The 14,291-nt window shown below is 42.2% G+C and overlaps 1 protein-coding gene across 1 annotated transcript in view; it reads left to right on the plus strand.

Annotated features, from left to right (window-relative positions):
- KDSR (3-ketodihydrosphingosine reductase) overlaps positions 1 to 13,849 on the plus strand; it is a 38,001-nt gene extending 24,152 nt beyond the window's left edge. Inside the window, exons 8-10 of the mRNA XM_072821285.1 lie at positions 2,174 to 2,257; positions 5,423 to 5,524; positions 10,035 to 13,849. Coding sequence (XP_072677386.1) covers positions 2,174 to 2,257; positions 5,423 to 5,524; positions 10,035 to 10,154 — 306 coding nt within the window. The 3' untranslated portion in view covers positions 10,155 to 13,849. The remainder of the gene's footprint in view (positions 1 to 2,173; positions 2,258 to 5,422; positions 5,525 to 10,034) is intronic.
- The last annotated feature ends 442 nt before the right edge of the window (positions 13,850 to 14,291 follow it).

A 14,291-nucleotide genomic window follows, 5' to 3' on the forward strand; every position in this document is an offset into this window, starting at 1 on the left:
CATTGTTGGCTGTTGAACACTTGAAATGGGACCACTGGGACTCCATATCATAAAACTGAGTTTTGAATTTTATTTAATTTTGACTCCTTTAAAGTTGGCGTTGAGAAGCGCGTTGGTAGTATGGGGGTGAGTGTGGCTCCACTGGTTGTTCCCATCAGCCTAGAGTAGAATCCGAAGGCTGTGAGGTTTATTGGGTCCTGTACTGTGTAGACCTTGGCCACCTGTCCACAGTGCTGTCTGGTCTTCCTCTTGCCCTCAGCCATATCAGAGCCCTGTCTCTTCTTGAACTTGCCCAGCTTTGGCCTTGCTTTGCTCTTGCTCTCCTCTCCGGGTATTTAAATGGCCAATCCCTTGCTTTTTTCACCCTGAGAGGCCTTCCCTGACCCTCTTTATCTCATATATCACTCCCTTGGAATATTCACCATCCTTTCCTCTGGCTTTATTTTTCTTTATGATGCTTATCACCACCGGACATTTACATTATATACAATGACAGTCATGCTGAGCTGAATGCAAGCTTTGCAACTTTGTTCAAAGGAGACTTTTCTTTGCCTTGATGCGTAGTAGGCACCCCGTGAGCAAACGAATCAAGTGGAGAAGAAAGGAATCCATCAGAACTTCCTACCTTGAATGGGCGTTGATTGGTTTTCTTCTCCTTTACAGTGATGCTTAGTAAGCGTGAGGCTCTGCAGCATGAAAATTGGCACTTATGCTCCGTAGACTGTATATTTGCAAAAAGATGTTTATGATTTAGAAGTTTTTTTCCCTATTCATTTCTCTTTGGCTCTGCCTCTTAAGATTACAACTGTTTCAAAGAAGTAAATTTAAGCCAAATGTCCTGTCTCAGAATAAGCAGGGGTCTGCTAAGCAGATTTGCAACATTTGGTAACAGTCTTTTCCTTGGAAGCCAAAGCGGACAAAGAGAGGTGATTTCCCTGTGAAGATTTGATTTTGATGTTAAGTTGGGTTTTTTCCCTCCAGTAGTACAGTGTTGAACAGACTTTGGAGAAGTCAAATTCTCTGTTGGTGTGTAAGCCCTTTAGGGGGCGCCGTCGGACTTTTAAATCTACTGTGTCTGGCGGGGTTGTGCCAGCCTGGTGGTCTGGAGGAAGAAAGAAAGGCCCCTTCAAAAGAGCCTTTCTCTTAATTCAGGTGCATCAAGAAATACTTGACTTCTAGGAAATGCTGTGTTTTTCTAATTTAAGAAAATACATTCTGTTTTTTTCTTTTCATTTTCTCAAGCCTCTGTGGTAAATAGAATTTACAGTTTCATGCAGCTTAAGGCTTTAGTTTTGAAACTTCTCATTGAAACCACCTTTGAAAGAATTTATGAGCACATGTTTATGTCACTGTAAAGAAGATTTAAAAAAAAAAAAAGACCTTGCCCACAAGGAACTTAGGAGGTAAAATGCAAAGACACACGTAGCTGTAATATGTATTAATGCAGCAATATGCAAAGACGAGAATGCGCTGCCAGTTAAGGATTCAGAAAAGGCTTTTTGAACCAGGTGGCCGTTGGGATGGACCTTTAACCACCTGTGACTTGGGGTTCTGACGCACCAGCCTGCCAGGGGGCATGCAGCCACGCTGGACTTCATTCAGTGTTCGCTGTCCCTATCTTTCTTGTCGCCTCCTCTGTAGATCTCTTAGGAAACAGCTGTGTTGTTAAACAGGGGCTGGGCTGGGGCTGTCTCTGTCCAGGGCCTAAGCTCCATCCATATATCAAGCCTTTGCTGGCCAGGGAGTGTGTTCAGAACGGCGGTGCTGGTCATAAGGCCAGACTGGCTCAGGGCGCATGGTCTAGGCTCTGCAGAAATGCTGCCGGTCAGGTGTCTGGCCAGCAGTGAGGATTTTACCAGAATTGTACCACTGATGTGTTCTCCTTCTAGCTCTGGCGGTCGTCACCGGAGCCGAGACCACACAGTGTCCCGCGGAGAGCGGCAGGGGCCTCCTTGTCTCACTGCAGCCGCGGGGCTGAATTCTGTACAGTAACCAGGTAGAAACTGATTTAGAATCCAGATGGACCTGATTCTAAAAGTAGGAGTCTGCCCAAAGGTAGAAGAAGGCTGGAATTCTTCATAAAGTGAGGGAGAGAGGGTTGTTTAGACTTCTTTGCTCTTTAATTTAATGGCCCATAATGGTATGGATATGTCTGTTTTTTTCCCACCTTTAGCCTTTGGAGACTCGGCTGATTTCAGAGACCGTATCTGTTTGCAAACCAGAGCAAGTGGCCAAACAAATTGTCAAAGACGCCATAGTAAGTACAACCTTGTTTTCTTTATTAATAGTCATACTGCTGTATTTCTGAAAAGAAATACTATATTTGCCCCAGGGCTTATCTGAAAATATAAATTACTGTGTCTTTTTGGTCAGATTCATATGTAATACTGGATCCTATTCCTCTTCCTTTAGACACTTTATTGATTCCATGTTAATTAGTAGGCTCCTGGAAACTCATTATGTACCTTAACCTTAGGAACAGATTGATGTTAAGGATGCCTGGGAACTTTGGTTCTTTCAAAAGAACATGAGACTTCCCTGTGATGTGTAAACGGTACACACTAGATTTCTGTCTACAGCCTGTTGCCTTCTTGCTGCTTCCCCACAGTACTTGCATTTGTAGAGAATTTTAGGCAGCTTTATTAAATGCTGGACTCTTCGATTAGGGATTTTTTTTCTTTCACTTTCCTGCTTCCCGGTATCATTTTCCCAGATGTTCACTAATAAAGAAGTGCCTCCAAGCCCACTGGGTCACCATCCTGTCCACCCAGCTGATGTGCTTCCAGGCTACTCAGTTTATTTGGAATCAAAAATGGTATCTTTGGAAACCACGTACCTGCCATTTTGTAGAACAGCCTACGTGCCACAAACTTATGACCCCATCCTATTAACCCACATGCAGAACAACATACAGTAAGCAGGGCTGTCTGTAAGCTTTAGGCCTGTACCACATGTAGGAAGTTTGGGGACCCTTGGAATGAGGTGTCAGCGAGCCGGGCAGCTGCCCTGAGGGCCGTATGCTCTATGGCACAAGCCTGGACTGAGCAGAATATAAGAAACATCAAACTCTGTTAAGATACATACAGACATTGGAAGAACTATGCCCTGACTGTATTCAGAGGCAGGGAAAGACGGCCCCTCTGAGTGGATTAGGCAGACTTTGTTTCTCCTGCCTACCTCAGATCAAAGCAAACACACTCAGTGCTTTTGATGATCCAAAATAGCTCTTTGTATTTTGGTAGGATTCATTTAGTCTGGTGGTTTTCAGATTTCATTTTTTGACCACTTTACACACGAAACTGTTGGTAGTCCCAGAGACTTCTTTACATGTTTATATTTATCCATATTTGCCATATTAGAAATTGAAACCGCATAACCCAAAAGATATTTATTTATTAATCCATGTAAAAGGGCTACAGTAAACCCATTACGTTTTTTTTCCACGATGATAATTTTCCAAAACAAAACTTTAGGGAGAAGGGTGCATTGTTTTACATTTCATCCATCTCTTTAATGTTTATGCTAATAGAGACAGATGGACCCTCATTGCTGCTTCCACATTCAGCTCGCTGTAATATGTTGTTTGGTGTGAAGAATATTAAAAAATGTGCCCTTAGACAGATACGTAGTTAGGAGAGGGAGGAATATTTAATGAGCTTTTCTGATAATTGTGGACATTCTTTGATACTAAACCCAAACTGGATGAATAGTAGTTTCTTAAAGGTTAATTACAGTGTGGAATTGGAAACTACATTAATGAACTTCTTGTTCTCTTACGTTAAATTCCATTGGTCTTTGCACTTTGCATGTTTTGTGCGCATTCATGATTTTGTAGCATTATGCATTAGTCATCTGGAAAATACCGGTTCACTGAATTATCAAAAAAATTTACATCCACTCACATCACTGCTGGTCTTACCACAAAAGTCTTTACATATTGGAAAGCTGACAATCTCCCAATGGCAGGTAGGTTTTCACAAATCTTAATTTTTCCTTGAAATCTCATATTTTAACATTGACCATAAAAGCTGCCAATGTTCCTTGAAGTGACAGGCTCATTTTATTCATTTTCCACAAAATGTCTCCCAAATACCCCAGTCTAAATAACTGTAGATTGTTTCATGACTTAAACAGTTGGAAGAATGCCTTTCTGCAGGGCAGCCGTCCCCCTTGGGTACAGAACACAGCAGAAGGCACTGGGTATATATTCTCTTTTTGTCACACAGAATAGTAAGATTTGCTCTTAAGGGTTGAGACTTAATAAAATGATTAATTTTACTGCTTTTTCAAGAGCGTTTTATTTTATTTATTTTTTTGAAGATTTATTTATTTATTAGAGAAAGGGCAGGAGAGAGAGAGCACATGAGCAGAGGGAGGGGCAGAGGGAGAGGGAGGGAAGCAGACTCCCTGCTGAGCAGGGACCCTGACGCATGGGGTTCAGGGCTCGAGCCCACGAACCTGAGTTCACAACATGAGCTGAAGCCAAGAGTCAGATGCTCAACCAACTGAGCCACCCAGGTACGCTGCTTTATCAAGGGCATTTTGTTTATTAATTAATTAATTAATGTATTTTAAAGATTTTATTTATTTACTCAGAGAAAGAGGCAGAGACACAGGCAGAGGGAGAAGCAGGCTCCCTGTGGGGAGCTGGATGCAGGACTTGATCCCAGGACCCCGGGATCACGACCTGAGCCAAAGGCAGACACTCAACCACTGAGCCACCCAGGCATCACTATCAAGGGCATTGTAAAGCAAAAATGACCTTTTAAAATCTTTGGAAGATTTAAAACATTCCTGTCTACTTATTGCTGCAAGTATACATGGCAGTGGAGAGGCACTGCCACTGTGGTTTGTGCTGATTCATCAGTTTTGCCCATCAATGCAAATGTCAGTGAAAAAGCAAGTAAGGTCTTAGTATTATTATAATACTAATAGTGATTAGTATCATTCTGTCTTCCTGGATCCTCTGAAAAGGTCTCAGGACCCCCAGTGTTCATGGACCCACATTCTGAGGACCACGAGTGTAGCCATTCCATCCCACCTGCCAAGGCCCCGTTTGTCTATGAGCTCCGACGTATGCTCTGTTACTCTCTTATGCCACCTAATGTGGACACCCTTCATTTTTTCTCTTTTTTAAAAAATTTTTAATAATTTTTTTTTTTTTTTAGAGAGAGTACAAGAGAGAGCAGGAGGGACAAAGGGAGTGGGAGAGAGAGAATCTTAAGCAGAACTCTGTGCTCAGTATGTAGCCCCATGTAGGGCTTGAACTCATGAGCCTGAGATCATGACCGGAGTCCATATCATAAGTTGGACACTTGCCCAACTGAGCCTCCCAGGTGCCCCACACAACTTTGTCACTTCTGATGTGTTGATTCCTTTCCTGGTCACTACTGCTGCGTCTTTTCTTGTCCTTCCATTTTAGCAAGGAAATTTTAACAGTTCCATTGGCTCAGACGGGTACATGCTGTCGTCCCTGACCTGTGGAATGGCTCCTGTAACTTCCATTACTGAAGGGCTCCAGCAGGTGAGCTATGCTTACGCCTCCAGATGGACAGATGGAGGGACAGAGCGTGCCTCTCACTAAAGCCCAATGAGAAAAGGTTAACAGAAGACTCGGTAACTTTATCTGAGGAAGTGAAGAATTTTTACTGCAGTATCCATGCTTTCTTTTGCTGTGGCAGAGATAAGAAACTGGGACGCAGGTTAAAGATACCACATGAGGGGTTCAGACAGAGGCGAGGTCCTCTGTGCTCCTGGCACTGTGGATAGAGAAGGGATCGCCAGAGCTCTCAGGGTGTTCACTCGGGTTGTCATCTGAGAACCACTGGCCCTAGTGTCTGCAGTAAAGTGATGTAGGGTACCAGATGGCAGGCCAGACGCCTCTTCTAGGTGAGTCCAGTCACAGGCAGCCCAGCTTAGGGAGGTGCAAGTCAAGGATTCAACATAGCCCTCCTCTTACGAAAGCTGTGGTTCATCCAGGCCACACAGAAGTGAACCGCTCGTTGATGTGCTGGGGGGCCGTGTTTGCTGCTGGAGAATCAGAAGGGAAACAACCTCTCCAACCTCAGGGGCTCACGGTCTAGGGGGGGAGATGGACAAAAAGGTGATACAAGGCAATGTAATAAAACAAGAGTCATAACAGAGGGCTGGCTCTGCACAGACCGGATGATGGATGGTGGAATGTAGCTGGAGGGTGGAAGGCTGCCTGAGAAGGGGCTGTCTGCGTTCATGGGTGGTTTAGAACCAAGTACCAAGCTGTGTGCGGTAGACCGTGTCCAGACTAAAAACCCGAATGACTTGGGTGTGGGCTTTTTCTCACTCTTCTCTTCCGTGACTTTGTTGACTCTCTCATAGAGGTAGATGCCATATTACACATGAGCTCTGTGAGGACGGCCCCTCGCAGCCGGTGCCTGGCATATAATAGGAGCCGCAGGCTGCCTGGGGAGAGCAAATGCATTAATTCCACACGTCCCGTGGCCATCTTCTCCCTTCTCCCACTTGTATACGAGTGATGCCAGACCTAAAACTTCAGCCCGTGACTCCAGTTCTGTATCAGTTTCTTTTAGGTGTTTCCCCTGGGCTGTGACCTCACATCTCCAGTTCAGCGTGCCTGCAGTAAAGCTGCATTTCCCACCATTCCATCCCCACCGCCCCATCACCGATTCTGTATTGTCTCCGTGATTGGGGTCAGTGTTCCTGTTCTCTCAAGAGCCCAGTGAGGAAGTGGGTGTCCGCCTGGAACCCCTCCTGCCCTAAACGTGAGGGGTCTCTCCTCCCTCCAGTCCTGGGTCTCAGGCTCTGTGAACCAGAGGTTGTCAGCTGGGGACCCATGGACCTACAGAATGTTTTGTTTGGTTCATCTGGTATGAGTGTGCGTGTTGAAATAAAATGGTTTTCAAGTCAGATTTTCCGTAAATCGTCCAGATTTCAGACTTTTCGTGGAAAATCAGAAAGCCTAACAGCACAGGACCTGCATTCTCACCTGGCAGTAATCGGCTGGGGCAGGTGGCTGCCGCTGCTGTTACACAGGACACGGCCCCCCATCCCCTTGACCTCACAGCACCCTGCCCCAGGCCTGGGTGCATCAGAATATGCCATCACATTTCCATGTAGGATTTTCTGAACTGCAAATCCACCTTGCATGGCAACCCTCACTGGCTCCCCAGTACCACTGAGATAAAGGTTCTACTTTAGCTTGTGGCATAACCCTCTGACCTTTGACCTTGCTCACCTTCCTGCCCCTCCTCCTCTTTCCATGATTTTGTCTCTGACCCTCCAGCCTCCAACTTCCAGCCTTCCTTCAGGTCTCACTTTAGGTGATGCTTTTTCTAGAAAATTCCAATTTCTTAGACTTAACTATTAGAATTTTGGCATGCTGTGTTCTGGTCGCTTTTTCTTGATTTTTTTTTTCTTTCCCTTATTTTTATTTTTATATATTTTTTAAATAATATACTCTTTTTAGGGTAGTTTTATGTTCATAGAAAATTTGAGTTGAAATTATGGAGTTCCCATACACCCTTTCTTCCTATCTCCATGGGACGTCAGCACAGTTGATGAGCCATATCCAGCCACCAGTGTTAACTGAAGTCCATGGTTTACATTAGGGTTTACTCTTGGTGTCCCACACCCTTCCTCAGGGTTTTGACAAGTGTGTACTGACATGTATGTCTGCTGACATGTATGTATGTGACCATGTGTCTGCCATTAGGCTGTCACATGGAGTAGTTCCCCACCCCAACATTTACCTATGCCCCTCCTGCTCCTCCCTTCCCCCTGTCCCCATTGTTTTGCCTTTTTCTGCTTTCCTTTGGTTCTGGAGCTTTTCAAAGTTATCTGAGCACACCCTTCAGAGAACCAGTGTTTTCAAGGCTCTGTGGGAACAACAACCACCCTAATGCTGCATGCCCCCCTCACCCTTCTCAGACGCAGCCGCACTGTTCTGTAGGCTGGGCCTCCACATCTCTATTGAGAGTGTTCCTGGAGTGAAGACTTACACAGGTGCTTCCAGGCTCCATCTAGAGTGTATCTGAGTGTAGACTTATACGACCACCTCCAGGCTCCATTTAGAGTGTATCCGGAGTGTAGACTTACACGACCACATCCAGTCTCTATCTAGAGTGTATCCAGAGTGTAGACTTAGATGGCTGCCTCCAGGCTCCATCTAGAGTGTATCTGAGTGTAGACTTAACAGGGCCACCTCCAGTCTCCATCTAGAGTGTATCCGGAGTATAGACTTACATGGCTGCCTCTAGTCTCCATCTAGAGTGTATCTGCAGTATAGACTTAGACGGCAGCCTCCAGTCTCCATCTAGAGTGTATCTGGAGTATAGACTTAGATGGCAGCCTCCTGGCTCCATCTAGAGTGTATATGGAGTGTAGACTTAGATGGCAGCCTCTAGTCTCCATCTAGAATGCATCTGGAGTGCAGACCTACACGGCTGCCTCCAGGCTCTATCTAGAGTGTAGACTTAGATGGCAGCCTCCTGTCTCCATATAGAGTGTATCTGGCGTATAGACTTAGATGGCAGCCTCCAGGCTCCATCTAGAGTGTATCTAGAGTGTAGACTTACACAGCTGCCTCCAGTCTCCATCTAGAGTATATCTGAGTGTAGACTTAAACAGCTACCTCCAGGCTCTATCTAGAGTGTATCTAGAGTATAGACTTATACAGCCAACTCCGTGGATTTCTCAGGTTGGGGTCCAGCACGGGCATCTTCCAAGGAGGAGGAAGATTAGGTCCTCACAGTCTCCTCCTTTCACTTGCAGCCTCCTCTGCATTCCCACCCTCCCTTTTAACTTCTAATGTGATTTTGGGTGGATCTGTGTTTGAGACAATCATTGTTATGGCTACGTGAATGCTCTTTACAGCTGAACTCTGTAGTATACATAATTAATTTTCCTTTACCTTTTCTTTTCCCTAGAACCATTACTGGCCTTTTTCTGTGTTCTTAATAATGACTGTCTTCCTTTCCTCTCAGAAATATCAGACTGTCTCTCAGTTTCCCTTCTGGAAGAAATCCTTCCTGGAGCCTTCTGAGCTACCTGTCAGGCCTGCCTGCCTTGTGTCTGGAGTCTCCTCTGCCTCTCATCTGTTCTGGGTCACATGATGTCATCTTTCTTTGTGGGCCCCGTAATGTGGCTTTTCTAGTCTTCTGCTTTTCTGAAAAGGCACCCATGGGAGGCAGATTGTCTGAGAACTAGCGTATTTGAAAATGCTTCTCTTTGTTGTTCTGTGCCTTTAAAACATTCCAGTCCGAGGTGTTGCAGGGAGAGCGAGTTGGCAGAAAGCTTGGCGATTAGTAGATACCCACTGTCCCAACCCAACACAGTAATGACCTGCCTCTAGTTGGGTGTCTTTCCAGTTATCGAAGATGCTCACGGAGGGCAGGCTGTGTCTTTCTCACAGTGGTGGCACCTAGCATAGCGTCTGACTCTTGTGTTCAGAACATGTGTCTTAAACCAGAAAGCCTTGATGGTAGTTGGGATATTTGGGGTGCTGGAGTGGATCTTCCTTAGCTATTAGAACCCGAGGACTACCAAGAATAACTATTTTGTTCTCTGTATAATTTTAATTTATTCATTGGGCACCTAATTCTGCTGTTACTGCTCTAACAGGCACATGTACAGGGATCCAGAGCGGAAAGCTTCTCTTCTCAGTGTTTTGCTGATGCTTATGGAGTTTTGTTTTCTTATTTTATTTTAAGGATTCTATTTATTTGAGAGGGCGGGAGAGAGAGAGAGCATGAGGAGGGGCAGAGGGAGAAGCAGACTCCCTGCTGAGCAGGGAGCCTGACTTGGGACTCATTTCCAGGACCTTGAGATGAGATCATGACCTGAGCCCAAGGCAGACGCCTAACCCACTGAGCCACCATCCAGGCTTACCCCAATTTGGGAGTTTCCCTCATGCTTATCCTGGGAGCAGATTAGAAAATGTGTCTTAGAAACTCTTGATTAGAGAATATCTTAAAACCCCTTGAAGTGAGCTGTGGTGTTGTGCCGTGGAACGAGCTCAGGGGTCTCTCTGTCTCTCGCAGGTGGTCACCATGGGCCTCTTCCGCACCATCGCACTGTTTTACCTCGGAAGTTTCGACAGCATAGTGCGTCGCTGCATGATGCAGAGAGCAAAATCAGAAATTGCAGACAAAACTGCCTAATCCTTACCCCTTGGGAAAAGACTGTTTCTAAATAATCTGAACAGCTTGCTGCTAAAAGGGACCCAGTTTTTGGCCTACAGACACGTATGTATTGCTTTTGAATATGTGAGATTGGACCAGTGCTCTTCAGAAACCTGGCTGCGGGTGAGGGGACAGATGTTCAGTTCCAGGCGATCTTATTAATACTATGCAAATATGGAACAGGAGACCATTGATTCTCTGAGACGGAGAGGTGATGGCCCTATGGGAACGAATAGCATGGTGAGCAGGGTAAAGAACATCATTCCAGAATGATCCTTTACATTTTTCTATTTATTCTTTTTTTCTTTTTTCCTCTATTGAGATTAATTCCAGAAATGTATCTTATGATACATGTAAGATGAAGCCTTGGGGCCTTTTTAACCTTCCACGAAAGGCAGTTTATGGGTTACTGGGGCCTTTTTTTTTTTTTTTTCAAACATGGTGTATTTTATTTAAGATGAGTCTTACATATTGCTGGAGGGTCTGAATGCATGATAATGTCCCTGACTCACTGTGCTTCTGGTGGAAACTTGTGGCTTCTCTCTCTCTTTGATCCCATAAGAATGCAGGGGGATGAGAGAGGGCAATGCACTGGAAGGGAAGGAAAGAAAGATTTTCCCGTAGGAAAAATAATGCTTTCTTGTCTTCTTTAGACTTGAATGCGTAGAGCACTTTTTTTTTCATTCGTGAGGAAAGGCAGCCTCCTAAAATGTTTTCTGAAGAGAAATAAAACCTTAGAAGCTTAAAAGTTTACAATTTCTTCAACAGCCATGATGACGCGGAGCTCACCCATTAGAGTGTCTTGTCATTCTTTTCATCTCTCCCTCCTATTTTGCTGATACTGCTATAATATTTTTATATATATATAAAAAGACCAGTTAAAATATTTTGACTTGACTTTTTAAATTAATTCATGAATTAAAACAGGTGAAAAAATGAAAAAGTGTGACATTCTTCTCCTAGCATATATGTAGCTTTTAAGAAAGGCTGTGGATTGTATATTTATATTTTCTTCATTAAGAGAAAGATAGGACAAGGCCGATTTTGAAGATACTCATTTTTGAAAGAAAATGATCACCCATTCTTTCTGTGATTCCCACTTAACCCGAGAGCCTTCTCTTCATGCCACATGTTAAGAAAGCCCAGTCATCACACCCAAACATAAGCCCTGGAATCCTCTTGGCCCCGCGAATGCTGTGTTCAGATCACAGGCTCTGTTGCTCAGTTAGTGGATTTCCACAATAAGTGCCTCTGATGAGTTTTGGCCAATGTTTCCTGCTTCATCCTGTCACTGTATGTGTTCTTCTACTTAGGGACAGTCCTCTTCATCATAATGCTATACCCCCTCCTTCTTGCATACACAATATGCATATACTATGCATACAAAAGATAAAAGACCTAAAAATTACAGCAAACCATTTTTTTTGCTCTTGAGTTTTTGAACCTCTTAACTTTGAAATCACTTAATTTTTTAGAAGTAAGATATTATAATGGCTTTAATCCATGGCATCCTTTTAATGATGGCCTGAGAATGGTATATCTTAACACTGACAAAGACAGGAGAGATTATTTAATATATAAGTTGCTTGGAATGACTTCATTGCAGCTTATGGGGGTAGGTTGATGCCATAGTAGTTTCATGAGTCTTTCCGTCTTAAATAGCCATCGTTTGCAAGCTACATTAGGTCATATTTCGCAGCCTCTTAAGATAGAGTAATGGCTGTATTTCCCTAATTCACAGAAAACACATTACTATCTGGATGTTTCTCACTTTTATTTTTTTCTCATGAATGTTCCTTGAATGTTGGCACCTTCTACTGCTGAACTAATAGATAAAAATCTAGTCTAAGGTGGTGTCTCACTTTAATGCAATTAACTATTTTAACCATGGTTATTTCAATATACAGTTCTCAAGGTATCCTCATAGACTGTACTGTCACCTCTAGGTAATCTGCTACCTGGACAAATTTAAGAGCCCCTGTTCTGTGTGGGAAGTAGTATCCCATCCCAGTTGAAGCTCTGGCATGAGAGCAGATTTTGTGTGGATCATAATATCAGGGAATCGGTCTTCTTTGTCAAAGCTGTTAAAGGGCCAAAGTTCCATGACCAAATGTTTTGAAACTAAGGTTTTTTTCCCCTTTCTTCCTCAATTTGATGCCATTATTCACTTGATAATAAAACCTGACTGGAACTGATGTATTATAGTTTTAATTTGCCCATTTCATCAACTATTCATTAATTTTTCTCAAAGAAACACCAGTGGGTTTGATTATAGGTATTGCCCCTGATTCTATGGAGGTGTTTTATAATATTCAGTATATGCCCCATATCACACCTTTCTCCAAATCTAAAAAATTAGGAATTCTGAAGCGCACCTGGCCAGAATGGTTTGAATAAAGGATTATAGACATTTAGCAGCATCACACAAAGATCTGACTTCATCCAAAACATGAAAATATTACAAAGGCAAACTATATTTTTTATCTTTTTTGGTTCAGTTTTTGTACATTTTTTACACTGACTTGTTTTTGTTTTGTTTGCTCAGGGGAGAGAAAAAAAAAACACAAAAAAATCTGAGTCAGATTGTTCAGGAACCTCTTGGCTTTTTTTTTTTTTTTCTTAAGGGGTCATTGATTCAACACTTTGTACTGTACCCAGAAGTGGATATATCTTACCTGTGGAAGAAGGAGTTTAATTACAATTCTGTTGAAATGTTGGCTTTCTGTTTGTGACCAACAACGGTTTATTATGTGAGTGTTGGTTCTGAAGTGCTTGCCTCTGCTGAGTTTGGTTTTACTGTTTTATTGTAGTGTATTTGTGACTGTATTTATTTTAAAATGCCAAACATCATTCATCCATAGAAATTCCAAAATATATTCAAGGACCTTTCATCATTGAAAAAGGTACAAGAAACAATCTTCATTTCATTTTACAAAAACCAAGTCAAGGGAATTGTTCTTTTCTGTATTTTTTGAAATGTAATTTTCACAGCTGAAAAGAAATGAAAAATGGTATTAATCATGCCCTCTTTGCATTGATACTTTTATATGTCCAGTTACAAATCTGTTGGTTAAACCATATATTGTTGGTCCTTGGACCTGAAACATTGAGAGAGCATTTCTAGTATTTAAATGATAAAGCGTTTTTGGAAATAGTCGCTTCAATTCAAAGAATTGTATGTCTTTGTCTTTCTAGAAGAAAAAAAATTTTTTTTTTTTTTTTTTACTGAGTTCTATCATCAACAACAGATTTAATTTTATTACCTCATGTTCTAATTTAAACATGTCTTACTCACATGAGGACACTTTTAAATATTCATAGTTTTTGACATATGATGCTTTGTATCTTTCTCATGTCCTTAATTCTTAGTAACTCAGCTTTAAGAAGTACGTCCTAACCATAACCTTCCATATTCTGGACTAAATCTTGTGTAGTGCACTACAGTGACAGCAGATTTGATATTTTGAAGAGGAGATAATAGCTATTATATTTTACACTTGCTTGATGGGACAACTCTAAAGACATTTTTAAACTGTAAGAATGCACATGGCTATTTTGATATATATTAGAACTTGTGTTTGCTACTTTAGGAGCTTTTGTGGCAGAATTGTAACCTAATTTTCTTATCTTGTATTTCTGAATCACAACAAAAAATAAATGGGGAACAAGCTTTACAGATTTGAAAATGTATTTTTTTTTTTTTAGAAATTTGCATTTCTTAAGAGTCACTTAAGCAAAACACAGATTTCCTTCCTAATGTTATCCTAACCTTGCATCCTAGACATTGAGAAGGCTTGATTGTGGTCATTTTTTTTGGAACTAATGTTTTCAGAGTAAGTATTTGGTATTCTGAGCCTCAGTTTCAAATACATTCTGTATTTGTGTGACTCAGATATGGGATACATGAGTAAAAGGGTAAGAAAAGCAGAATTTAGTAAAATTTCTTAATGTAAAATTACACTTCATATAAAAACAAGTAGATTTCTCCTACTTTAAACCTGCATATACTAACAATGAAATATCTCTTAGATTCTGAAGGATACCGAAGAACAGTATATAAAATAACATATCATAATCTTAACATTCCTTAATCTTTAAATGGGAAAATTTGGTTTA

This window comes from Canis lupus, chromosome 1 (assembly GCF_048164855.1).
Source record: "Canis lupus baileyi chromosome 1, mCanLup2.hap1, whole genome shotgun sequence".
Classification (NCBI taxonomy): domain Eukaryota; kingdom Metazoa; phylum Chordata; class Mammalia; order Carnivora; family Canidae; genus Canis; species Canis lupus.